We start from the raw sequence: 25,641 nt of genomic DNA, 5'->3' as shown, positions 1-25,641 counted from the left end.
TTTAAAGGGAAGTCGTGTGCACGGTTGCATAACTGAGACCTGCCTACGACCAAAATACCGGTCGGCTTGTCTCAGCAGCTGAAGGTTAGGGATGAACGCAGCTCATCAGCAGCACCGAGGGTGCTTGTTTAGGGGGGTGTTGGGGTTAGGGGGCCCCCATCCGCTCCCAAGCAGAGGCTCCAGGAGCCCTCGCCTTGCTCCAGGGGTGGTGGCCGTGTTTCGGAAGGGATCTGGAAGGGAACTCAGCCTGCCTGAAGCCAGGAGCCCCAGCCTTGTGCTCCGCAGGCTGGCGGCCAGCTGCTGTCCCCAAGGAGCCCGGCAGATGCCACGTCAGTGACGGAGCGGGCTGCGCGCACGGGACTGACCTTTGCAGCTCTTTGGATGCGTCTGGGATCACGTGTGGTGGTCAGCCCACAAAAATGGCCCGGTCGGAGGTAAGCCAGGAAAAAGCCGAATGTCCTGGGACTGGTAAATGCCTGGCGGCTATTTTGTTCCGTCCTCTTGTCAGGCAGAGGGCAGCCAGGCCAAGCCATCTGTGCTTCATCGTGAACCGGGAGGATCGGTGGCTCTGCGGGGAGAGAAAGCAGACCACGATCAGCAGAGTGATGCCCTGTGGCGGCACCGAGGACGGGGTGCTGGCTGGCGGCTGCACGCAGAAAGCAAGGGCCCAGCCCCAGTGAACGCCCCCCTTCTTCCCTGCTAAAGCCAGCAGTGTCTGCAGCTTCTCCAGGCATTAATCTGTGCTTTCGGTGGGTGATTCTTTTTGTGAGATTATTTGTGGTAGGGATGATTTCCGCACAACCCCCAGAGGAACGAAGAGCAGCACTGCGGTGTCATTACCCTTATCGTTCCATCTTATGGCTGAAAGTCTTGTTAAACGCTGCCTCTGATGGCCCAAAGTCTTTCCCAAGAGCCTGCTGCAGGCTCGCTGAATTAGCTTGATACAGCAGTAACTTTATTTATAGTTTTCTAAAAGGGAACAGGGGCAACAACATCGTCACCCGGCGTCCCGGAGTTATTAGATCAGAGGTGGCCAACCAGAGGCTGCACGGAGGCGAGTTCCCTTCCCACCCCGCCCTAACAGTAAGATTTACGGCAGAACTTGGACCGAGAGGCCCAGCCTGCAAGGTGGCGAGGTGGGAGGCTGACACAGAAGTGCTCTGCAGCAGGGGGGATGAGGGTTTGCCTCCAAGAAGTGGTTGCACATCACCGACAGCCCCAAAGGCTGCCCCTTGCTGATGCTCTGCAGCAGCTTGCTCGCCTTCAGTCATCGTCAGCAGCTCAAGTACGCTACTGTGCGTCGAGGTGGATAGCTGTAGGAAGAGCAGATCCCCTGAGCAAAGGTCAGAAGTTTTTGGAAATCCCTCCCCAGCACAGCCCACGGAGCTTTCCTGGCAATTGAGGACACATGGGTGAGCCACCGGGCGAGCTGGCGGAGCAGGCCGAGCTGCCGCGCTCGCAGCGGGCGGGCAGCACCGTACCGCACGCTGCTTCAGGCAAGGGCTGCAGCAGAGCCCTGCTCTCCCGCAGGGAGGAAAGCTTGGAAGGAGAGCACGAGCGGTGCAGGTGGGAGGGCAGGACGATGAAGAACAGCCTCTGCTGCCTCTTCCCTTCCTGCTCGGGGCATTACGGAGGGGAGAAAACAACCGTGTCTGCTGGAAGGGAGCGGAGCCGGCCCTAACGAAGGCTGCCCCCGGTGCGGGACGCAGCAGCCCCTCTGGCTTCATGCTTCAGCGTGGCCACCTCACCCTGCTGCTTCTCGCTTCTGCCCTCCCACGTTCGGCTCCACGTCCAGGCCAAGGCCGCACAGTGCCAGTGCTCTCCAAGGAGTTTCCAAAGAGCTCGTTTCTCCCCGTTACCACATTCGTTTTCTATTTCATTGGCGTGGATGTCGAAACAAAGGTTTGGATTCCCTTCGAGCAGGATCCAGCCACGGTCTGGAATTTGTTCTCGCAAGAGGCGGTGTGTGTAAGTCACGCTTCGGCAGAGGAAAGAAAGTGAAATCACTCAGTCCTTGGACCGGTGCCTCGTACAGCACAGACAGCTGCCACGGCTGCGAGGGTGCCCGCAGCCTTCCTCCACCCAGCCCCTAATAGCAGGGTCTGCCCCCGCGTTGCTCAATCAGCCCCTACAAAACATACCGAGAGGAGCGGGCAGAACTGAAGCCTCACCTTAACCCAGAACACGTCCTTGTTATAGGCCAAACGTGGCCGCCAGCCCTAGGGAGGTCTCCCCCCGCTAGCGATGAGCTTTCACAGCTCGCTTTGCCACTGTCACTTGAGTAACGTGGCCACAGACAGGCGGCTGATGTGTCAGCGCTGCCGCGTTCTGGAGGACACGGCGTCACCGGCAGAAGCGCTGCAGCAAGTCACCACCTGAAGGTTCGTGCAGGGGAGAAGCTATCAGCCAGATGCAGTCAGCCTGGAATCCCTGGAGCTGGCTGGAACTTTGTTTTCTATGTTGGTTTCACTTCCAGCAGCCAGATTTGCATCAATAACAAAGCTGCTTTGTTTACTGCATCCTGTTTGCTCTCCTACTCACGTCTCTCCCCTGGTGGTTGCCAGCCAGAAGAGGTAGGTCAGTTCCACCTGTGCAAGGAGGCACGTGGAGCGATCCTGGTTATCTTGCAACCTCTCGAACACTGCAATGCAGTCAGCTAGGAGAGGAGAAAAAACTGAACACGCAGCTGCTGTATCACCAGTGCTCTGTGGACTGGTGCAAAGGTTTCCTGCTGCGGAGACGTGGTAGGAATGATAACTTTATCTACTCATAAGAAAAAACGTAGGTATGTGCGTGGCATACGAGCAGACAAAGTCTGGAGGGGGGGAGGTGTTTTTCATTTTTGGTGTTTTGGTGCCGAACCCATCAAGGTAACAAATTCCTTCACTCCTCTTCCGGAGTTTAAGTCCCCGCATATGGGAAGGACTTGGCAGGGGATTATGTAAGCCCCTATTTAAAATCACATGAAATAAAATTGGAAAGCGGGCTGAAATGGCAGGTTGTCATTTCGGCAGGGCTGGTTATTTGAGCAGGTCTGTGAGAAGACGCGACTCCGGATTACGCTTCCAGCCGAGCAGCAGCTCGCGTGCCCCTCGGACAGATGGGGTTGGCTTGTTTTCCCTGAAGCCCTGCTGAGCGGGGGGCAGTGACGGGATCAGGGCGCACCTGCGGTGCCGCAGCCTGCAGAAAGCTCCTGCTGACGTACCCGCGGGGTTCCCGGTGCCTTCCGTCCCCCTCGGAGCAGGGCCCAGGCTGCTCCCCGACGGGCTGGGCTCGCTGCAGCAGTCGGGCAGCAGCGCCCCGTGGGCGCCCAGCTGGCGCTGGCCTGCGGAGGAGCGGCTGCACGGGCGACGCTTGCAGCCATTTGCTCTGCGGATGGAAAAACGAGGGTCTGAGGGTTTCGGCACTTGCGGCTGCCCCGTGCTCCCGGTAAGGGGCCGTGCTGGAGCTGAGCACCGATGTCCCGGTGAGCACCGATGTCCCGGTACCCACGACGGCCGTTCCTGGCCTGATCCCACAGCACCCACCCCACTGCGGGGTCCAACCCCAAGCGTCGTTCTGTGCTCCGTGAGGCTGGGCTCTGTAGGAACCGAGCCTCTCCCCGGGCACCGACCAAACCTCTCCCCAGGCACCGAGCCCCTTTCCCCGTGCCCCTCACACCCGCACCCCCCGCCACTACGCGGGGTTCCCGTGAGCTGGTCCCGCGGGGCAGGGGGGCCCCGCACAGGCCCGGTACCGCAGCGCAGGGCCCACCGGGTACCGGGTACCGGGCTGCGGTGGGGCCGGGCCCGCTGAGCCGGGGGAAGGGGGGGCCGCCTTTGTGGGGCCGACCCCGGCCCCAGCCCCGTCCCGGGGGCCCGGCAGCGCCGCGGCGGGCGGGGCCGGCCGGGGAGCGCCGCCCCGGGCTGGGCCGGGCCGGGAGCGGGGCCGGGCCGGGCCTGCGCCGCCGGAGGAGCCGCCTCGGTAACGGGGGCGGCGGGGGGCGACAGCAGCCGGGCCCGGCCCGCGCCCTTCGGCCCCGTAGACGCGCGGCCGAGCCGAGCCCGGCGCCCGGTTCCCGGTTCCGCCGCGGCACCCGGCGCCCGGTTCCAGCGCCGCCCATGGCCGGCCGGGAGCAGCCCCCGGAGCAGCCGCCGCCGCCGGCCCCCGGCCCCGCCGAGCCCCGCTACGAGGCGGTGGCCCCGCACTGGTTCTACCGCAAGGCCGGCGAGCCCCGGGAGCGCTGGGTGCCCTTCAGCGCGCAGGACTCGGCGAGGCTGGAGGAGGCGCACGGCGCAGGTACGGGGGGGGCTCCGCCGCTCTGCTCCGAGCCGCCGGGCTCCAGCCGGCCCCGGCCCCGGCCCGGCTCCCGGGAGGGCGGCGGGGGGGAGCCCGAGGCTGCCGCCGGGGACGCAGCGCTGCCCCGGGGGAACTGCCGGCGGGGACTGCGCTGGCAGCACGCCTCCACCTCGGGCTGGGAGCGCGTCAGCAGCCGGGGCCGGCTGGGCGCATCGCGTGCTCCGACCTCGTTCGGTGGGCACGTGCTCGAAGTTATTTATAATCACAGCGCGAAGGCCCTTCCCGTGGGGGCGGCCAGCACGAATGTCACCGGGGAGATGCCTCCCGCGCGGACGTGTGCCGCCTCACACGGACACGCGGCGGTGCCTGGCCCCACTTGGGCCAAGGCCTCGTGCTGCGAGCGGCCGCCGGCAGCTCAGTGCTCTCACCTCACCTTCTGCCTCTGGGGGAGGTCTGACCTGGGGCATCTCCCTCCTCGGATGCTCCCCGACACCGTTCTCAGTGCTCGAGTGCAGAGAACACGGGTGTTTGTCCCCGCTGCTCGTTCGCGGTGTTCGTGTGCTGCCCGCGGAAGGTGCTCCGGTCTCAGCCCTCCGATGGTGCGCAGTGCACAGCTTTCTGGTAGCGTGCCTCTGTGGTCCTCTCGTGAGTAATTTCGGGCTTTGGTTCCTGCAGGAAGAGAGAAAGAAGACGTGGTTGTCCCGACGTCGGGGGGTAGGTACGACGTTCACCTGAAGCAGAGGCAGCGCGTCGCAGTGTACTGGGAGGAGGAGGTCTCCGAGGTGCGTCGCTGCACCTGGTTTTACAAGGGAGACAAGGACAACAAGTACATTCCCTACTCGGAGACCTTCAGTGAGGAGCTGGAGGTAAACACGCCTTGCCTGATAGCATCCATCTTGCCCTCTAATTGTCAAACGCTGGCCCTGACATCCCAAACTCCATATGGGGCTACTGGCACCGCAGGCACGCCTGAGGACATGAACTCAAAAGAGGCTTTGGCATGACATTTTCACATCTGATTAACATAACTGTAAATACTGCCACTGTCTCCCTTCCAGCCTGCTGGAGCTAGGCGGCCTCCCCTTCCTCCTGCCCCCCCCCAGCAGCATCCTGCATCTTTCTCCTCAAGAGCCCGGTTGTTCTCCGCGAGCCATGCAGCCCGGGCCTTGCTTGCAGCCTCTCCCTAGCATCTTTGTTCTTTTTTTTTTCTCCTGACCCTGCCTGTTACAACTCCTGCAGTTTGATTCTCCCTGTGAGAATCATCCTCACCACGCTCATAGTTTCACCAAACCCAAACCCGAAGGAGTTGTAAGAGTATTTATCGTTACAGGGACCCGCCGAATGCTGTGTAGTGTTACACTCCCGCTGGTCTATACTGTTAGTGGCTGGGGGCTTTTCTTTGCAGACACATGCACTTATTCACAATCATCGGTATCCTGATGTGCCAAAAACGCAGTTCTGAATTGATTCTGATGGGGAAGTCTGTTGCTGCCATTGAAATGGGGGCGTTTTAGAAACTTCCTAGGAGGTGATATTTAGATAATCCTGCTGCTTCCCCAATTTGACCGAGCTGATTTCTATTCCTCTTTCACAAAGTGATGCCTTAAAATGGATGGGAAACGTCTCAAGTGGTTGAATATTTGTGGGCATACCTTCAGCTGACTCACGGGGGCATTCTTTTCCTCAGGAAGCTTACATGATTGCTGTAACCCTGGATGAGTGGAAGAAGAAACTGGAGTCCCCTAGCAGGGAGATCATCATCTTGCACAACCCAAAGGTGAGGAGAGTGATCTCTCTGTGGGCTGGCAAGGACATTCCTCAGTGATGGGGGAAAGCCATCACGTGCCTCCCTTTAGTTCTCTTGAGAGCCTGTCTACATTCTGCTTTTACGCGGTTTCTTTTAACCACCTCTGCCTAGAAATCAGTTTTGTCTAAATGCCATTCCCCTCTCCTACCTGCTGTAGAGCCGAGGGCGGTGCCGGCGGTGTTTCACACTGTAGCGTTTCTCTCCAAGCACCTTTCACTCCGTGCAAAGGGCTCGTAGCAGCTCGGTTACAACAGCATGGTCTGGAGCCTCTCCATACCTCACGTATCAGCCGTTGTAGCGAAACGTCTCCTCTGCTTAACCACAGCGTGCGCTGCAGCTTAATGACAGGCTCGTGTTGTTTACAGCTGATGGTGCACTACCATCCGGTTGCCACCTCTGATGACTGGGGCTCAACTCCTACAGAACAAGGTCGACCTCGGACCGTGAAGAGAGGAGTAGAAAACATCGCCGTTGAGATCCCCAATGGTGAGCTTGCTTCTCCCTCCCTTAGGCCCAACCAAAGCTAGAGAGTCTGTTCTCCACACAGTTTCTCAAAAAGACCGTCAGAAGCATCCATAGTCCTTATCCATGAAGGGCACGTCTAAAAGTTTTGTGCCAAACGGAAATGAAAGGTTTTCAGAAACCTTCGTAGTGCCAGAGAGCCCCCAGTGCACATCGGTGCAGAGAGGAGGCAGGCACGTGGGAAGAGAGGTGCTTCCAGCGCCTGCGCTCTGAAACCAGAGCTGCTGAGAGCGCCAGGGTGCCTGAAATTACTCCTGAGGTTTTGGCATGTGTGTTCTTAAAGGAAGGGAGTTTCCTTCCGTGCTGGGGACACCGGAGCTTACCACTCAGCCTTCCGTGCTGGCATCTGTCTCCTGTGCTCTCCCCATCTCTGCAGCCGCGGATCAGCTCTGAGCTGCCGTCAGGCTGCATGACTTGTCCTGTTGGTGAGGACGGGCATTTTTTCCCATCTAACGCCTTTGTTTTCCATGCGCATATGCCTTTGGGAAAGCACTTATGCAAACTACAGTGTGTGGGAAGTCGGGACCAAAATGCAACTGCTCCTGCTGCCTGCTTGAGAGAGGCAGCTCCTGCCGGAGCGCTGAGCCTCGGCCGTGCTCGGGCTGGGTGACTCGAGGCTGTGCACAGGGCAGCTGCAACAAGTCCTCTGGGTCGTGCCCTCTCCCTGTGCCAAACGTGGACAGTGACAGCATGGGTGAAGCTCCTCGAGCCACCTCACCTTCCTGCGCTGTCCCCTCGATCTGGACCCATCCCAGGTGGGAAGGTGAATTCAGCAGGACAGAACTCAGCAGGACAAGCAGGTCAGAAACTCGAGAAGTGCCACTGCCTTAAGGTACAGACTCGGGGCACCAACTCACTTTTTTTTTTTTTTTTTTTTTCACCTGGACTGAGATGAGGATGGGAGGCTGGCACTGTCCTGCGGAGCACGTGGTTTCACTGGGTCGGTTCCTCCTTCAGTGGTGGTCCCTGGCAGGGTCTGTGTTCTGACCTCTTCTTTTTATCCGCAGGAGAACCTCTGCAAATCGATCACCTGGTGTTCGTCGTGCACGGCATCGGCCCAGCGTGCGACATTCGGTTCAGAAGCATTGTCCAGTGTGGTAGGTGGCGAGCCAGGCCGGGCAGCTCTTTCCATACGCTGCGTTTAGCAGAGCGAGTAAACCCTCCTCTGCACGGACAGTGGGAAACGCTGTCAAAGCGCATTCATACCATCCTGACGCTCGTCTTGGCAAGCTGCACAGCTGAATTTGCAGACTGCAATGGGGAGTGCGAATACAATGCTTGCTAATCCATTAAATCCTACCATCTGGAAAGGTTTGGGCAACCACTTTTCATCATTGCATTCTGCTGCTGCTCAGAATAGTGAGCTTCCCAAACTGGATACAGATTTTCCAACTGTCTAAACCTGCTAAACTAATTAGTAACCTGCTCAGTCTATTGCTCCAGGTTAATCTCGCTGGGTGTAACACCAACCCGGCAGCCTCTGGCATGATTTTGGACAGAAACCCAGGGACGCTGCTTCCGGCTCAGGAAATCCCTGAAGTGCAAATCCCTGGAGGCTAGGGGAGTGTGAGAGGAAGTTGTTGGCTGCTGTTGTCATGCACTCCTCTACACATCCACCACTGATCAGTACCGGAGACAGGACTCTAAGCAGAATGAACTCCAGTCTGACCTGTTTCTTAGTAGTTGTGGAGACCTTCGGTTCTGATGAGAGGTCGTCACCAAAACTGCCTGGAAGCCCAACATCACTTAACTTGTAGAACTCAAGGGAGCTGGGATTTTTCATAGCAGGCTGTCTTTAATGCAGTCTGTTCTTCTATAAGTTCATCCAATGAAACTATTTCCAAGGCTGCTCATTGGAAATCAGGGAAATCAGCCTCTCACCCTCCTCAAAACAGTAATTTCAAGTTCATCTCCTCCCTTAGGATTCTCCTTCTAACGTATGCATCTTCACAATGGTTTCTTTTTTCTTCTAAATTCTTTAAAAGTACCTTCCTTATTTTGACTGCCACGTTAAAGCCCTGCACACGTGGAAAGGAGGCTTGTTACAGATGGGGCAGCAAAATCCAGTAAACACACATGTAAGGACATGGAGCCTTCCCTTGATCTTGTAGTTAAAGATTCAAGGTCTTAGGGTAGCAGCAGCAGCTTAAAGACCCTGGTGGGATTTCCCCTGGTAATGATCTTTTCTTTTATCTTATTAAGTGTTGTTGATGCAGCAGGCTTGCCCTATAGCCCTGCTGCTCTTGATAAGAGTTCACGTTTTTTTCCAGTGAACGACTTCAGGAACGTTTCCCTGAGCATGCTGCAGGCACACTTCAAGAAAGCCCAGGAGCAGGAGCAGATCGGCCGCGTGGAGTTCCTGCCCGTGAACTGGCACAGCTCCCTCCACTCCACCGGGGTGGACGTGTAAGTGTCCGCAGCCAGCCTCCTCCCACGTAAATGCTGCTTTTTGTAGCAACCGCTGGAGACGAAGGGAAAGCCATGAGTGTCCGGGGCTGTGAGTGTGCACGGGTGACCAGGACAGACGGGGAGCACCCCGTGCACACCCCGCACCCCTCTGCCCAGCCCTGCTTTGCAGAGCACAGCAGGTGTCTGATCTGATCAGCACGCAGCCGGAGGGAAGAAGCTTCTGCCTTTTCTTAGCTAAGATTAGAAGGGACCACGGGCATCCACATCTAATTAAACAGGACCTCTGGAAACGGAATACCCCGTTTCAGCACTTACACATCGCTCTGCAGTGCCCTAGGAGGGGGAGAAAGCAGGTTGGGTTCCTGGGGAAGGAAGGACAGGCTCTTACACTCCTGCCTAGAGAGGTTCCTGGGTGCTCTGTGAGAGCAGAGGCTGTGCTCCAGATTTAGTCTCTGCTAAAGAACCTGGATTACAACAGCACATCCTTTGAGACGGTGGCAGTCCTTCCCTCAACTTAAGTTTTGCCTTAGAAATGTGTTAGGGTTCATGGGCACCTCTAACAGCAGTTTCCTCTCCTCTTTTTGGCCCCTGCAGGGACCTGGAGCGAATCACTCTGCCAAGCATCAATCGCCTGCGTCACTTCATAAACGACACCATCCTGGACGTTTTCTTCTACAACAGCTCCACCTATTGCCAGACCATTGTGGATACGGTGGCGTCCGAAATGAACCGCCTGTACCAGCTCTTCCTGCAGAGGAACCCACACTTCAAAGGGGGGGTCTCCATCGCGGGTCACAGCTTGGGTAAGGAACTTCCCTGCGGTCCCAGGGAAGCGGCTGTCACCACGGTGTCCCCGTAGCGTGGGAGCAGGGAGGGCACCGGTCTTTCCAGCCCAGAAGGGAGATGGCTCGGGGTTTTTCCCTGAGGAGATGCTGATGCTCTATCCATCTGTGCTTCGTTTCTAGGGTCACTAATCCTGTTTGATCTCCTGACGAACCAGAAGGCTGCTCCCGAGGAGGACGAGCAGAGCAGAGAGGTACGAGCTCGCTGGCTGAGCAGGGAGCCAGGGCATTCCCGCAGCACCCGCGTGGGGAGCTGTGCTGGGGTGGGGGAAGGAGGAGAAGGTCCAAAATGCACAGAAAGAAAATAAGTGAGCAGAAAGCACAGTCCCTGATGGCTCTCTTCACAGGGCTCCAGGACAGCTTCAAGCAACACAGGCGTTGAAGAATTAAAAGAAATTCTGAAGAAGCTGGAGCTGTCTGAATACTGCGATGTTTTTGAGAAGGAGAAAATGGACAGGGAAGCACTGGTAAGAAGCTCTTGGTTTTTTTTGCCATCTCTTGTATTTCTCCTTTGTTTTTCTTCCCAGTCCTACCCCCGGGGAAATCTTCCTGGTACTGAGTCACTTGCACATGAAACGTCTCTTTGGAGTGCGGCAGGAACAGAATGATAGAGAACAGTAGTACATAACTGCAGACACCGCTCTGCTCCTGGGCTAATAGCGGTGTTGCTTATTTTCTAGTTCTTGTGCACAGAGGAAAACCTTAAAGAAGTGGGAATTCCCTTAGGACCAAGAATGAAGATCCTCAATTACATCAGCTCCAAGAAGGAGATGCAGGTATGTCTTCTGGGCGGCTTATCTTCATCCAGGCCACCTCACTTTGCTCAGACAAGGACCAGCGTCACCGCTTACGATCGCGGTACGCAGGACGCGAGGTGTCAGTCCCTGAGCAGCCTGAACGCCTCATTCCTGGCCATTCCTGTTTAGACAGCTTTCAGGGGCTCACCTTTGGAGCTAGTGTTATGGATGTTGCCCTCCCACAGGGTCTCTATCCCGTAGCCAGGAAGGGTGACCCCAGAGCAGGATGCTGTGTCCGTGGTGGCAGAGACCGAAGCAAGCGGCGCCCGCTAGAGCGGTGCTCAGCGCTGGGGAAGGATAGCGTTGCCTCAAACACAGTGAAAGTGCTCAGGAGGAGTTTCTCACCTTGACCACCGCCAGACCTGGTTCTGGAGGGGTAGGGGTGACGGCAGCTCACTGCCTCGCACCCTTGCGCAGGGGCCGTGGCGCGGACTCGCTGCAGGATCTGCCCCTGCAGGGTTCCCTTTGTGTTGCTGCAGGGCGTCAGCGAGCGGAGCGCAGCAGCTCCCGGGCACAGCGGGCAGACTGGCCCCGATGGCACAAGCGACAGCAGGGACTGCCAGTACCGGGACATTGGCTTAGGACAGGTAACTGCTGAGCCCGTCACCGTCCTTGAGCAACGAAGCGTCGGCAGCACCAGCATGGAGCCTGTCTCACGAAACAAACCCAAATCTCTCTCTCCTAGGTCTCGGCGAACTACCCTCAGCTGATCTACAAGCCCACCATATTCTTTGCTTTCGGGTCTCCCATTGGGATGTTTCTCACAGTGCGAGGAGTGAAGAGGATCAACCCCAACTACAGCCTGCCCACCTGCAAAGGCTTCTTCAACATCTTCCACCCTGTAGGTATAAGAGCCAGAGCCCTCCTGTGTGAGAGGCACAGCGTGCACCCTGCTCACTGCCCTCCTCCTCCGCACAGTTTGACCCCGTGGCGTACAGGATCGAGCCCATGATTGTCCCGGACGTGGAGTTTGAGCCCATGCTGCTGCCTCACCACAAAGGCAGGAAGAGGATGCACCTAGGTAAGGGGCACGGCCGCCGTCTCAGCCGGCCGCAGCTGCAGCCCCGGGCCTGATGCTGAGCCCCTGCCTTTCAGAGCTGAAAGAAGGGCTGACGCGCATGAGCGTGGACCTGAAGAACAACCTGCTGGGGTCCCTGCGGGTGGCCTGGCAATCCTTCACCCGCGCCCCGCTGCCAGCGGTGGAGGCCGGGAGCACCGACGTGGAGGCAGAGGCTGAGGCCGAGGCCAGCGTGGAGAAGCAGACAGGTCCGCCGCCAGGTTGGTGGGGTGCGCGGGGCGGTGGGGGGCGAGGGATGCGGCATCGCCACCAGCCCCCTGAGAGGCTCCTTCAGGCTGCCTGTTACCCATCCTGGTGTCAAAGCCGGGTGCTGCTGCCGTCTTCTGCACTCAGCAAAGGGCTTGCCTTCAAGCTGCACCCATGGTAGTCTCTGCAAATGCTGTGACCTTCTGTCATTACTGCCTGATGAAGGGGGAGATGAATTTGGCACTTCTACCGTGCACTTGGCAGGCTGGCTGGTCAGGAAAGGTCTCCTGGGAGTCGTGGCACACCACAGCACCTTGTGGGACTGCCAGGCCGTTGCCCTCCTCTCGCTGTCTCCTGCAGTCCTGTTCTCCAAGAGTCAGAGCGCCCTGGGGGAGAGGCACCGGGCACGTCAGCAGCCTCTCGTCTGCAGGAGTCCAGAGGGAGAGCTGGCCTCTCCCTCCTCCTGTCCGTGGGGCAAGGGAGGGCACGGCTTTGGGCTGCACTTTCCTGGGTGCTGGTGCCCCGTGGCTGAACCACACTCCTCTTCGTTCCTCCAGATGTAAAGCCAGAAGAGCCCCCCCCAGCAGCGAAGGAGGAGGCCTCCCCCATTAACGTGGGGAGGCTGAACGGAGGGAATCGCATAGACTACGTGCTACAGGAGAAGCCAATCGAGAGCTTTAACGAATATTTATTCGCACTACAAGGGCACCTCTGCTATTGGTAAGCTTCTGCATAGCTGTCAAGCTTCAAATTTGTCTGATACCGGCCGAATAGTGTCATTTTTAAAGCCAATGTAAAAGAAAAGCTTAAACTGAGTAAGCAAGGTACGCTGCTGTCTGATACCGACGCAGGATGGGGGTGGGTGGGAAGGAGGCTGGCGTCGTTCTTGCCTGGTACGGGTGGCACTGGCAGAGGCTGCGCCTACCCCACAGCCATCACGGATGTCCTGAGAGCGGAGGGAAGTGTCCCCCTCTAATGCCCACGTCCCCCTCCTCCAGGGAGTCAGAGGACACGGTTCTGCTGGTTCTGAAGGAGATCTACCAGACACAAGGCATTACACTGGATCAGCCTCTGCCCGGAAGCCAATGACCTACCTGGGCTGTTCTGGCCGCCTGACGTAAGTCACCTTGCCTGTGCTCTTCTGCCAGATTTCCTGGGAGACCTCAGAGGACATATGGTCCATCTGAGGGAACGATGTGCCTTACCTACAGCCCTGCATCCAAGGCAAAGATTTGTGTTGGGCTTCTCTTTGTCCTGACAGCATGTTTGGTGGAAAGACCTCTTACCCCGCACACAAGCACCATCAGCCACCAGGAGCTTATTCCTGTGTTCTGTTTGCTTTTTTAGATATGATTCAACGGAGTACTCACCAGGAAAGTCCAGACTTCTTCTCTGCCTTCCTCTCTCCTCTGCTGCTGTGTCCCGCATGCTGCTTCCCCAGTACTTGCTGCTACCTGGAGATAAGGACGATTTTCCTCCATTTTGGGTAGGGTGAAAAAAAATAATTAAAGGAAACCACTTCTGCTAACACACACACACAAACGCACGGCACTTGCACTGTGACTCCCTGTGCAATAAGCACGTCTCAGCCCTGAGCTCCGTCTGCCCACGCTGTAGGTTATCACACCAGCTTTGCAGCACTGATGCAGACCGGTTGCCTGGGCTAGGAATTGACATAGGAGGGCCTGAACTCTGCTGCGGGCTTAGCGACACAACTCACAGCTTGCGACCCTGAGAAATAAAAGCCTTAAACACGCAGCACGGAGAGAGCTATAGCAGCCTTGCCGAGGGAAGGAGATGCTGACTTCTCCTGGGAGAAGGATGAGGCGCTGCCTTTCTCCCTGCCGCAGCACAGGGCACTAGGCTCGCGCTGCAGCCTTGGGGCGGTGCAGACGAGGAGCACGGGCATCAGGTAAGCAGGCAGGCGTTTGTGGACCAGCCGTCCTCATCCCCTTGCCACTGATGCTGTTTGTGCACCCGTGGGCCGTGCCCGGTGGGATTGCCCCATAAACATCTGGCGAGAGTGGCATGGCTGTGAGTACGTGACCTCCTGCCTGCTGTAGCACGGCGGCAGTGACCGCTCAGCACCCGCAGCTCCCAGCCCACGAAGGGTTCCCCCCCCCCAGCACTGCGTGCGTTTCCCACAGGACCATAGCTAGCAGCTAGGTATAACCATGCATGAGGAAAGTTTTACCTCCAGATCCAAACTACAGCTAGGCTGGGGGAAAGCAGCTGCCCCAGGCAACGCAGAGGCCTGGAGGGACAGCTCCCTGCCGTGCTTTGCAGGGGCACCCGGCAGTGCTGCTGTCCTGCCGCGTGGCTTTCAAGGTGGCCACAGGGATCTCATGCCAGCCAGGCTCCTGTCGTTGTTTTTGTTTGCAAATACACAAAACTGAAGAAACGAGAGCAGCTTTGCGTGCAGCGCAGGCTGCAGCTTGCTGTTCTCTGTTAGCTCTGCTCCAAGGGCGGCGGGGCCGGAGAGCCCCAGGTGATCCACCCCTTGTGACCAAAACCATCCAGGCTGACTCACTGCCTCCACTGAAGCTGGAGCACCAGAGCAGGGCAGAGGCAGACGTTTCGGTGATGTGTAAGGCTGCTGCTTTGATAATATGGGACAGCCCTTGGAAAGAGCCAAGCCACCTTCCCTCCCCCTGACTTTTGCCCTGCATGGGGTAATAAGCCTTGTTTCCACAGCCTCAGTTTGTTTGTCCTCTGTTGTACTACGTTATTTGCACTATCTGAAAGGTGTTGTTTGCAGCCTACAACCTCCTCCCACCCCAAAGGAACTGAAGCTGTTCTTTTACCTGACTGCAGAAACAGACATGCTGCTCAGTCGGAGCCTGAATTACTGATTGCTAAAGCGTCTCCTACAAGAGTAGGAAAAGGAACAGTCTTAACATAGGACATTCAATTCATGATCAGCTTTTTAAGTTATGCACTTTGTTAAAAAAAAAAGAGAAAGAAAGAAAAAAAGAATTTTAAATGTTATTTAATGTCTTTTCCAGTAAAAGCCAAAATAAATAAATAGATGACTCTGTTGTGTTCATGTTTGGAGGAGAGGGAGTGGGTTGAAGAACTTACATTTGCAAAATCTTAAAGGAAAGTTAAGCTATTTCTGTAACTTTTACTAAAGCTGCAGGGTCATACAGGGCTTCTGTGGCTCAAGCTGACGATACAGGGGCAGTGTGTTCGTTATTGTCATTCTCTGGGCTTGGCAGAGGCACAGGTGCCTCGCTGTGCTGCAGTCTCACCCTTGCTGTGTGCACGTGTATACACATGACAAAGAACACACTCATCTGTGTAAAACTAGTGAGAAACAGCCACGTACGACAGTCCTGCCATACAGCTGTACCTTGGGTTTCTCAGCAGCGCTCTGCCTTTCCTCTGAGAAAGCAAACCATGGTTTGCTCTAAGACGCTATTGCATTTTCTGCTGATTGTCATCTCTTTACAACTCTATTAAAGCCACAAAGAAAGAGAAATATCCACCTAGAAACCCACGCAGACATACCACAGTAAATGGTTTGTTTATACAGCCATAAACCCAGCCACTGAAGTGAAGTTTTCAGTACCACAGCTCGTTTGAAAAATTAAACTCCTTTATTTGCCAAATTAGAGGAAAAAAAAAAAAACAGGGCTAGCACAGTAACGCACAGAACAATCACGCTAGCTGCATCTTCTCTCTCTCCCCCACTTGGTTAAAGGCTGCAGCCTCGCGCTTATTACTCTAAATGAGTTCAGCTCCGACTGAAAAGACGCACGTCACCCCGGCACCAGACAGGCCCTGCGCTCACTACGACACAGTTCCCGTGAGGAGTGGGACAGCGCGGCCGGGTTGAAGGGAGACATCTGGCCGAGCTGTCCGGCCCAGACCCAACACCACCCCCCAGACACGGCACAACACAGTCACACTGTTCCAGTTTTCAGCTTCAGGACCTTCCATAGCCGGGCTGTCCTGCTGCAGGCTTGCACACTGGCTGCTCAACTCGCTTTGCATTGGGTCCAGAGGAAGGGACGCCTACAAAACTCACAAACACTGAACACAGGCCCCCTGAACAGCACAACTTACCAACGCTGCAGAGAAGAGTTCCCGTTTGGTTTTCAGGCTCATTTCAGGCCCTTTTGAGACAATTCTTGTGGGCCGGGACCAACCTCCTCCAGCCTCCCCTGCCCCGTCACCCAAGGAGCGGAAGGAAAGGCGCCAGCAGGACAGAGCCCCTCGTTATATGTCCAGGTGAAAGCTGGAAGTCGCAGACTTTTCTTGGTGCGCTGGCAGCTGTTTGGATTTAGACAGAGACGGTTTGTGGCACATGGAGTCCGTCAGAGGAGGGTAATACTGCCTGTAGCAGAGGTACGCAAGCACGAAGCCAATCGCCGAGCCGACCAGCACATCTGCAAGGCAAGACCAGGAAAGCGTTAGCTTCCTTTTACCCTCACGAGCCTCGGCAATGTTTTCCAGCACGCTGCTTTTCAGCTCGGGGCACCCGGCGGTGCCTGCCCCGTCCACGCCTGCAGCCGACCCACCCTGCCAGTGGTGCTTGTAGTCGCAGGTGCGGGACAAGGCGATGAGGGTGGCGATGAACAGGGGGAGGAGGAAGGCGCAGAGCCGCAGAGCCGTGCCACGCTGGCCGGGAGCAAAGCAGTGCAGCTTCCCGGCCAGGTAGAAGGCAGAGAAGGCGAGACCAGCAAAGGCAACTGGAAGAGAACGATTTGCTTCAGGAACGGCGCCGGGCTCTGCTGTGCACCCTCAGCCAACCTGTGCCCTCGCCCCTGCGGAAGCAGAAGGGCTGGCGGAGGACGCCTGCCCTGCTCATGGAAGCCAAGGGAAGCGGCGGCTCCTGAGCGAGGGGGGAGCCCCAGCAGCCGGTGCTTGGCAAGCATCCCTCCTCCCAGGAGTTACACACAGCTTCAGATTACCTTTTAGGAAGCCAATGAATGCAGACAGAGCTGTGGGGTGCACGAAACCAACCCCCTCTCCCCAGGTTTCTGCTCACCATGCTTCGTTGCCTGGGGATGCCGAGGACTTACAAGAAGCGTGGCCGCTGGGGAAGCTTTTGCGTCCCTCAGCCACGATGCTGGGGTCGCCTGTGCACGCCAGCTCCGCGTTCGCTCGTCCGTCCGGGAAGCATCGATAGAAGAAGTCTGGCCGCGGCCTGGGGCAGAGAAGCAAAGCACGTAGCCCCTGCGCTCCCAGAGGACGCTCGGGAGGCCTCGATGTGCCCCCTCGCGCAGCCTGAGGAACGCCACGCAGCACGGGTGGCTTTGTGCCATCCTGCCAGGCGGCCCAGAGGGGTGCAACCACCCCATCTCCTCCTCGTACGTGCGCCAGCGCGCTCCTCCCTGGTGCAGGCCTCTACCTGCCCATTTAAATGATGCTCAGAGGACAGCAGATCCCTGCCAATATCTGTTCTAATACTAAATTATCCTTACAGCTGGAAAAACACACGTTTGTTTCTCGGCTGAGCATGTCCAGCTTCAGTTTCTAGCCCCCACTCCCACTTCCCAGCTCTGCCATCGTGCAGGCACACCTCCCAGCCCGGCTCCGCGCAGCCAGGAGCGGGACAACCGTCTCACCTGCCCACCACGAGCTTCAGGGTGTTGGTGAAAACCCCGTTGAGGACGAGAGCGAGGCTGGCAGCTAGGAGAGAGCAGAGAGCTCACGTCAGTGCCGCACAAACCCCGCCTCGGCGCAGGGGAGCCCCGCAGGCGGAGCTGCCGGTGCTGCCACGCTTCCGGATTCGGCCCCCGGCTCTGGCTTGCTCCGGCCGAGCTTCGCCTTGCCCCTGCGGCGAGGAACAAGGGCCTGTCGCCCTGGGACAGGGGCTGCAAGGAGGCTGAGCGCAGCCCAGCCGTGCTGGGAAGGACACCGCCCCGAGCCTGACAGCTCCGCGAGCACAGCCCGTGCCCCTGCCCGATGTGCTGCGATGCTGCAAAGGCCGGCAGGAGCCTCGCAGCTCGGCCTTAACGCCCCCAGCACGGTGTCTGCGCCCTGGCAAGAGCCACGGGCTCGTCTGCGACACCACAGCCCCGGGGTCGCAGCGGGAGGGCAGGGGGGAGGCGAGCAGCTCACCCAGGCAGGCCTCCCGCGTGTCGTCTTGGTCAGCGCCCAGGGACAGCCTGGCCAGGACAATCAGCAGTAAGGGCGAGAGGAAGGCGATGAACTGCCGCAAAACCAAAGCGAGGTCCGTTAGCGACGCGGATTTCAAGGGGACTCAAGGGACCTGCACGCCGCGGGCCCTGTGACCGGGACGCGAGGCCGGTAACGAGCACTAACAGCGGTAAGCTCGGTGAGGCCCCGGCAGCGCTACACAGACGCCAGCCCCCACCGCGCCCGGTGCCTCCCACGAAGGACCCCGGGCGCTGGGGGTGCTTCTGGCCCCCGGGCCCTGCCTCGGAGCCCGCGGCCCGGCCGACTTACGAACATGGGCACGGCGGGGACGCGCTCGGCCTCCACGAAGGGGTTCCTGTAGAGCCACAGCTCCTCGGCCTGCACCACGCGCTCGAAGGGCGGCAGCGCCTCCAGCACCCTGCGGGGGCACCGGGGCGGCTCGGGGCGGCTCGGGTGGGGCCCCCCCGGCGTCCCGGTCCCCCCCCTCCGGTCCCCCCCCCCCCCCCGGACTCACACGAGGGCGGCCGCCAGCAGCCCCCTGACCGCCGCCTCCGCCGCCAGCCCCGCCGCGCCCGCCCGCATGGCGCCGGCCCCGGCCCCGCCTCAGCCCGGGGCGGAGCGGCCCCGGCCCCCCCGGTCCCCTCCCGGTCCCCCCCCCGCATCGGGAAGCGGCCGGGCCTTGGAACATTCAGAACGATTTATTGAAGTCAACCTCAAGCAAAATTTCAGATCAGTGGAATGTCGTTAAAAACCTTTCCAAATGAATCCTCACGGAAGCAAAAACCACATCCGAATTCCAAAGTATTTGTAAAATAAAAAAAGGCAACATCTCAGTAAATAGAATGTACAAAAATTATATGGTCCTACCATCACACACATTCAGTAAGAAGCTAAAATATTACAGGCAATTCTAAGTACGCTATACCTAGTGGACAGTAAGCTATCTATGTACAGGTTAACCAAGCTTTACAGGTTTCACACTATGCAAGAGAACGTAGGCCGAACAACAAAACCCCCCAAAATATCGTATATCTCAAAGTCTATGCGGCAACATCAAGTCATAATACAGTAATGCCCCAGTGGAACATCGCCAGGGAAATTGAACACTACTTCGTTAGTGTCGAGAGCTTCTAGTCAGCTTCCAAAAACTCTTACTATTGACTTCAGTGAATAGTGATGCGTTGCTAGTAAAGACTCAAGTGATTTCGTTAAAATAACATTTCACAGAATCTACAAAGTTTGGTACAGATAAACAAAGTCTACAGAAATAACGACTCTACAAAGGTCATCGTTACAGATAGTACATGGAAATGGAGACGGAGCCTGCAGGTGTCTGCGTTGTGCACCCACCGCAGCCCTCGGGGCCAGGCAGCTAACGGCACCTAGCACCGCGTTCTGTGGCAACATGATCGGGTTAAAAAGGAAAAGCGACACCAGAGTGAGATACAGTCCGACCAAGGAACGTGAAGCTCTTTCATCCAGTCCGTTTACAAAGCAAAGTGACCGAGGAGTCCCCAAAGCACCCGGCGCGAGGCCGTGCGAGGTGCCTGCGAGGGCCGCGCACGGAAAGCCCCCGTGCACTCAGTACCGCAGGAGAAACAGCGGGTGGGTGAATGGCTTTGGCAAATTCCTGTGCGATTTCCCTTTTTGTTTGCCCATTAATTACCAAAGTCTCCTGCGCCAAGCGCAGCTGGCCTTCCAGCTTCACGATTCCCCACTCCCGAGCAGTGAGAGCCCCTCACGGGGCAGCAAGGACCTGAGCTCGCCGCTCAGGAATAGAACAGAATAGGGATTTTTTTTTTTTCTTTTTTCTTTTTTCTCAGAACAACATTGTGAATACATCCAACATATAGGAGTGTATCGTAAGTGCAAATGGTTTTGCTACACAAAGATAATGGCGGGGGGAAGCTGATGTAAAACTGAAAGCAAACGGACAGCGTTACCCAAGGGTTGCCATGTCTCATGCACTACACGTCCTGAACACACAGGTCTGAGACATCTGCTCTGAAAAACTCTCCCGTTTGCCATAGATTCACTGTACACTGGGAGCAGAAAGTAACTGCAGGAAAGTTAAAGACATTTTCAATGTAGTATACAAAAAAGTCGTGTATAAATTAAAAAAAAAAAAAAAGCTGTATAAGGAACTGCAGAGCTTCAAGTACATTAAACCCTGAATTCAATGAGGCAGAGGTTTCAATGTTAAAGTGACTACTTCGTACCAGCGTTGGACATCCCCCTCCCACCCTCCTCCCCCACCCCACCCAAATATTTCTGTAAAGTTTCAATATATACAGATTTTATGCTCATTGTTAATTACGTCTAGTAATTGTGTCTTTCCCATTCTATCCTGAAATTAAGATAACAAGTTTTTAGAAGAAAGGCCAAAATTAACATTCCAGCCCTATTACTCCATTCTAACAGATTCTCTAAGACCATGGTGGTGACCAGAGAAGGTAATTTGCCCAAAAATTGCCTTTAATGTCATCCTTCCTGAGCTGCAAATGCCTTCAATTCTTACAGTCTATCGATAAGACAAATCTATACTAATAATTGGAAAACTACGATAACTAATGCTTGCACCATGTATTTATAAAACTGTAGTAACTAGCCATTGCACCGTTTGGCCATGGTCTGCAGAGCATCTGCACTGTGCTAAGGTGCGTACTGTAGAGTAAAAGCTCCAGTAAACAACAAAGTCCCGTTAACTTTGCAGAGCAGCTCAGATACTGCATACTATACAGAGAGCACAGGCTACTGATCTAGAGACAGGTGTTCACCAGAAGCACGGTACTACCTCAAAATTTAAGACAAAAGTAAGGGAAAAGTGTGATTGTGTGTTCCAGCTAAGGAACAACGGAGTTCGGAACAGAAGATTCGACTTTGCTCATCTCAATCCTAAAGATTTTTGAAAGGTTCACCTTAACTCCAGCAGTGTGAAATCCAGTTCAGACTTTTTGTTCATAAATTGTACAAGCTTATAAACCAATCTCCTGTTTTCCCTTTTGAGTTCAAGCCCACCTGTTGGCTATTATTATTTTTTGGTGGAAAAAGGAGCACCTGTAAGAAGTTTGAAAACAAAGTTAACCAAGACATCAAGTGGCATGGCACAAGAGTAGCAGCAGGCCTCAATTCACAGCATTTCAGAAATTTTTAAAAGCCTTTTGCAAACCTTCACATGTTCTGTACTATTCAGCATACCGGCTCGTCACAGCAATCCGTCTCACGTGGCAGCTAACGCTCACTAACTGCTGCCTGCTCTCTGCTGCTTCACACGGTTGTGAAGGCGTCCTGGCACCACCGCGCCATCTCCTCCAGCCGGAAAGCTGCCACGGACACAGAACTAGAGAAGCACGTAGGTACACTCACACTACATCATATCTGCAATATTCAGAATGCTCTGACTTCCCAAGAGAAAATCATTTGAACGTTACCAAGCCTAATAAATAACATAAAGTAAACACATCAGGCCTTACAGACATCGTAGCAAGAGCTATGTTTGGAATTTCTGAAAGGTTAAACACCCCCAGTAAGAGCTTAAAAAGAGACATTTGTCACACAAAATGTTAAGAAAAATAAAATCCTTCTTGGAAATTTTTTTTTTGTAAAAAATACCAAAAAATAGCACTGCTTTCAAGCAAGATTAGTGTTTCAGACATTCACTGTAGTATGGACCACTAGACGAAGTGCTTTGTATCTCCCATTAGCCTTCTGTACCATAAGTTGACCCAAGAAATATCTGCACAGTTTCGCCCCCAAGACACCCTCGAGTCTGTAGGAAAGGCATCTGCAGGCTGTTCTGAAGATGAACTGCCAGATCAGCTAAATGGCACAGCAGCTGCTTAAAGAGACTGTAGTGTATTTTGTAATTTTACAATTGCACACAATTTTTCCCCTGCACATAAATTTGAGAATGAGAAGGTCACCAGCCACAAGCAAGGCATGTTCCAAAATCCCACATGAACTTTTCCAGCCTACTGCTTTCTTGAGCTGAGAAGTCACCATGTTCCTTAGGCTTATGTGAGCACTTTTCCAGAGAGAGGGTTCTTGAGAATTAATTCAAAGGCTTAATTTAGCCAGATACCAGCAACACTTAACATTAATTCTTTTCATTCAGGGTTATTTTCAACACCCATTAGCAAAAAGCGACCCTGAAGTTGGCCAGTATCAGCGTACAAACCAAAAGGATGCTGTAACCATACCAGGGCAGACGCACAGGGCTTTAAGACTGCAGGCTAGGGGAGGAGATTGGCCAAAGACTAACTTCAGCCTGGGGACACTAATCCCCCTAAGCTCCTTGTGCAAGGATTGCAGGATAGGACAGGTTTCCAAAGCAAAATCTGGAGCAGGAGCCTACCTAAGCCACTTCAAAAGCCTCACTGAAGCAGCCCGTCCGTCCCTCTACAGATCAACAAAAGAAATACAACTCACGAGGCTGAAGTTGGCTGCTCTGAATACATCCCATTACCTAGAAAGGGCAAATACCCTGCGCACCGAAGAGGTGCTGTAGGGGACTAACATCCTTCTCAGCTCCAATAGCAACGAACATTAAAGTTAAAAGCTCTCTCTCCCCAGAAGTAAAAACCCTAAATGTTCAATCAAAAAGCCCGTGAATATGGGCTGGATTCCTTAAGCACTCAAATTTCCTTTAAAGCTAAAGGGTGTCTGAAAAGAAGGCAATAGAGATTCACAGAAATACAACTGCCATGAAATTAGTGCAGACTTGGCAGATCGCAAATACATACTCACAGAACAATCCTTCACCTAAAGAAGCCAAAGAGAGTGCAGGATTCAGGCTTCAGGTCTGCGTGTGCTGCAGTGCGTGACCAAGGCCAGGACGCTCCCCTAACTAGGAAGGTTTTCCAAATTAGGCAGGATAAAGAAATAACCATTGTGAAATTAAGCTCTTTCTGAAATTCCACCTGTCTGCAGACACCACCCATTATAGCTCTCAAGCAAGGAACCATGATTTCTTCCCTTAAAATATTAGATCTTGTGCTACAAGCACTTCCAAAGAATCATACACCTGATTTCTCATAGGAAAAGCTTTACAATAATATTCACAAGTTAACATGATACATAACCTACCTTCTCAAAATGCCTTTAAAAATAAGTACTGGAATGGAGGCATTTCACCGTCACCTGGTCTGAAACCCACATTCGCCTTTACGGTATCTGAATGTTACACAGAGTGAGGAGGGTTTATTCTTTCCATAAACTAGACATAAAAGTTACATTGGCTTTGCTGTTTTTAAAGACACGTTGAATGATCAAAACCAGATCTTCAACACCCTTTAAAAATTAAATAAATAAATATGTTGCTATGCTTTGCTTTCTACACTCAAAGAACGTATTTTAAACAGAATATTCTTTTCACTGTCAAAAGGTCTACTTTTTTCTTTAGAAGGCCGAGACACTTCTGTTTTCCAACAGTAAGAGCTGCTGTAGCACATTCAAGGGTAAAAGAAAGACCAAACAATAAAAAAACAAACGCCACTGCCTGCTCCTGTTGTTGAGATTAAATGGTCCCATTCCCAGTTCACACAAGACGGCTCCGATGATAAAGACTGAATGCGTCGTAGCAGTCTCTTCAAGTTCATCGCCTATTTGCCCATCTTCTCTCCCTTGTTTTCTAACCAAATTTATTCCTTTGCTTCTTCTACAGGATTCTGAAGTTCCAATTTGCATTTTATCTTGTTCCAGTACTCAGGTGCCACAGGAGATTTGGGGTCATGTGTGGAGCAGCAGAGACGGCCATCCAAAGCTGACGCCACCAAGGCTCCCTTCTCATGATCTTTACAGAACGAATGAGGGCAAAACTCACAGAATGAAACTGCAGGATTGCTACAGATGTCACACTGATGCCACGGACATTCCCACTTTCCTGAAGGTGGAAGGGAGAAGAGAGAGACAGGAGGCTGAAATTAGTGCATTTTAGGGACAGCACTGGGCTTCAGTCCTTATTCCATGTAATAACTGTTCAGATGAATGCAAGGAAAGTTCAGAAAAACAACAACAACAAAACCCCACACTGAAAACTCTCGCTCAGGTTGCTCCGGTGATAAGATGCCGTCACTTCTTTCTCCAGCCAATAAGCTGTTTTGGGGAACGCTTCTAATACGGCAAAAAGGCACGTGACATATTCAGCTTTGCTTATGGCAGCCTTCTGCTTAATTCAATCGTAGACTAATCTGGACTTCCAATCATTTTCATTGAAGGCTTTGGGATCAGGAAGATTAAAGAGATAAGGATTTCTACAAAATCTCGCAATTGGATTAAGATGTTGTGTTACTGAATAATTTGAACCCTGGCTACAAAAAGCTATGCCTTAACATAGAAACAGCCAAATGGAAGATACGTGCATCAGGATACCACAGATAATTTAAATACATTTTCTGATTGAGCCCTAATATGTTGTGCTCAGTATTGTCAACAGTTTGAACTATCAGGCAATTGTGCTTGACAAGCTTGGCACATCAAGATGATGCCTGCATTTCAATTAAAATAAAAGAAAGAAAGTTATCCAAGGAACAGAAACATCAAGAAGAATGTTAGAAAGCATTACAATGCCTCTTCTCCGCAGGTTCCCATTCAGGAACACTGCTACTCAATATATTTCTAGAAACAGGTGGTACTCCAAAAGCAAATACGCTGGTTTTAGTGTAAACGGATGCTATGGTTCAGCTCAAACATTGTCTTACTGAAGGAAGGAAAAGGAATCTATATGAAAGCTCTTACCAAAAGGTGGTTGAGTCAGGTTAAGGCATAGGAGGTGGTATGCTTTGGGACAGTCCTTTTTATCACACATAACCAGTTCTCCCCCGTCTCCACACTGGAAGCAGTTGTCTTCATGCATCTGCTTCTGTTCTGTTTTTATTTTCCGTTTCTTCTGCTTTAATTTTGCATTCTTCACCTTCTCTTCATTTGCTGTTGCAAATGCTGTCTAGCAATTACAAAGGATAACAGCAGTCACTTTATAAATCTCTTGCATTAAAATAAATTTAATCAACTTTGGTTTGTTATTTGCACAAATTATGTTTAAGTTTGCTCAAATAAGTTTTTAAGCTTTAAGAGCCAGGAATGCACATTCACATAAATTTGAAGTAACCACCTGGTAAATTAACTTTAACCTAGAGACAGCAGCTCTACGTTTCACAACTGAAGTCTCTGGACACTTTCAAGGGAGGAAAGTATTACATAGACTAAAGTAAGAAGTTAAATAAAACAAAAGCCTCTCTTTGCCCTACTCTCAATAGATCTCTGGACCTGGGAGAAGAAGCTTCAGTTTTCATCCACGTACCTTTGGACGCACTCCTAGGAAACCACTGCAGTTTTCTGCTCCACAATGACATTCGGTCCTACCATTGCCAAGGCAATCCAAATTATAATTGAATGTTAACTCCATTCCTAAAATGAAAAGAAAAACAATTCACCCACACATACATCGAGGAAGACAGGCTTGTGACAATGACATTTTATTAGCATTTCTCTCTTCGTAGTCTGTGAGAATTAGCAGCAATATGTTTCAAAAGGGCAAGCTTGAAATAGTGCACTGATTTAAAAAAAATTTCAAAGTAGCAAATTCTACCCAGATCAGACTTAACTAGCAGCTGTTAT

General features: G+C 53.7%; 3 protein-coding genes and 1 long non-coding RNA gene across 11 annotated transcripts in view; 1 reads left to right on the top strand and 3 right to left on the bottom strand.

Annotated features, from left to right (window-relative positions):
* Positions 1-106: 106 nt before the first annotated feature.
* Positions 107-6,444, bottom strand: LOC310886850. 2 transcript variants are annotated; one of them, XR_014575495.1, is made up of 3 exons: positions 6,234-6,444; positions 4,707-4,947; positions 107-3,369 (listed from the first exon to the last, which is right to left on the bottom strand). It is a non-coding gene; the product is annotated as an uncharacterized lncRNA (long non-coding RNA). The 2 variants fall into 2 exon arrangements; XR_014575496.1 differs by having other exon boundaries at positions 4,712-4,947.
* DDHD2 (DDHD domain containing 2) lies at positions 3,909-14,612 on the top strand. The gene is made up of 17 exons (XM_083811987.1): positions 3,909-4,278; positions 4,954-5,144; positions 5,966-6,055; positions 6,451-6,571; positions 7,615-7,704; positions 8,878-9,013; positions 9,611-9,819; positions 9,982-10,052; positions 10,206-10,325; positions 10,539-10,634; positions 11,135-11,242; positions 11,341-11,496; positions 11,574-11,676; positions 11,751-11,933; positions 12,477-12,639; positions 12,918-13,036; positions 13,267-14,612. Exons 1-16 carry the CDS (start codon positions 4,101-4,103, stop codon positions 13,006-13,008), a joined length of 2,106 nt encoding a protein of 701 aa, XP_083668113.1. The 5' UTR covers positions 3,909-4,100; the 3' UTR covers positions 13,009-13,036; positions 13,267-14,612.
* An 884-nt stretch (positions 14,613-15,496) lies between these two features.
* PLPP5 (phospholipid phosphatase 5) lies at positions 15,497-18,650 on the bottom strand. 2 transcript variants are annotated; one of them, XM_083811997.1, is made up of 7 exons: positions 18,542-18,650; positions 18,337-18,445; positions 17,989-18,079; positions 17,493-17,556; positions 16,913-17,071; positions 16,443-16,613; positions 15,497-16,310 (listed from the first exon to the last, which is right to left on the bottom strand). In XM_083811997.1, exons 1-7 carry the CDS (start codon positions 18,607-18,609, stop codon positions 16,205-16,207), a joined length of 768 nt encoding a protein of 255 aa, XP_083668123.1. In that variant the 5' UTR covers positions 18,610-18,650; the 3' UTR covers positions 15,497-16,204. The 2 variants fall into 2 exon arrangements, with proteins under 2 accessions (XP_083668123.1, XP_083668122.1); XM_083811996.1 differs by having other exon boundaries at positions 16,947-17,071.
* A 56-nt stretch (positions 18,651-18,706) lies between these two features.
* NSD3 (nuclear receptor binding SET domain protein 3) overlaps positions 18,707-25,641 on the bottom strand; it is a 45,851-nt gene continuing 38,916 nt past the window's right edge. For all 6 annotated transcript variants that reach the window (XM_083811951.1, XM_083811953.1, XM_083811949.1 and 3 more), the window contains 3 exons: positions 25,325-25,431; positions 24,763-24,967; positions 18,707-23,908 (listed from right to left, as the gene is read on the bottom strand). In XM_083811951.1, coding sequence (XP_083668077.1) covers positions 23,667-23,908; positions 24,763-24,967; positions 25,325-25,431 — 554 coding nt within the window. In that variant the 3' untranslated portion in view covers positions 18,707-23,666. The remainder of the gene's footprint in view (positions 23,909-24,762; positions 24,968-25,324; positions 25,432-25,641) is intronic.

Source organism: Anser anser (genome assembly GCF_964211835.1).
Source record: "Anser anser genome assembly, chromosome: 26".
NCBI lineage: Eukaryota > Metazoa > Chordata > Aves > Anseriformes > Anatidae > Anser > Anser anser.
Note: the sequence above shows the minus strand (reverse complement) of the source record. Positions and strands in the feature narration are given on the sequence as shown.

Excerpts from the sequence above, each read along its gene's own strand:
- DDHD2 (XM_083811987.1), top strand. The coding sequence starts at position 4,101 with ATGGCCGGCCGGGAGCAGCCCCCGGAGCAGCCGCCGCCGCCGGCCCCC. Across the intron at positions 10,053-10,205 it reads AGGACGAGCAGAGCAGAGAG|GGCTCCAGGACAGCTTCAAG; the intron begins GTACGAGCTCGC and ends CTCTCTTCACAG. Across the intron at positions 10,326-10,538 it reads AAATGGACAGGGAAGCACTG|TTCTTGTGCACAGAGGAAAA; the intron begins GTAAGAAGCTCT and ends CTTATTTTCTAG.
- PLPP5 (XM_083811996.1), bottom strand. The coding sequence starts at position 18,609 with ATGCGGGCGGGCGCGGCGGGGCTGGCGGCGGAGGCGGCGGTCAGGGGG. Across the intron at positions 18,446-18,541 it reads CTGCTGGCGGCCGCCCTCGT|GGTGCTGGAGGCGCTGCCGC; the intron begins GTGAGTCCGGGG and ends GTGCCCCCGCAG. Across the intron at positions 17,557-17,988 it reads CACGCGGGAGGCCTGCCTGG|CTGCCAGCCTCGCTCTCGTC; the intron begins GTGAGCTGCTCG and ends GCTCTCTCCTAG.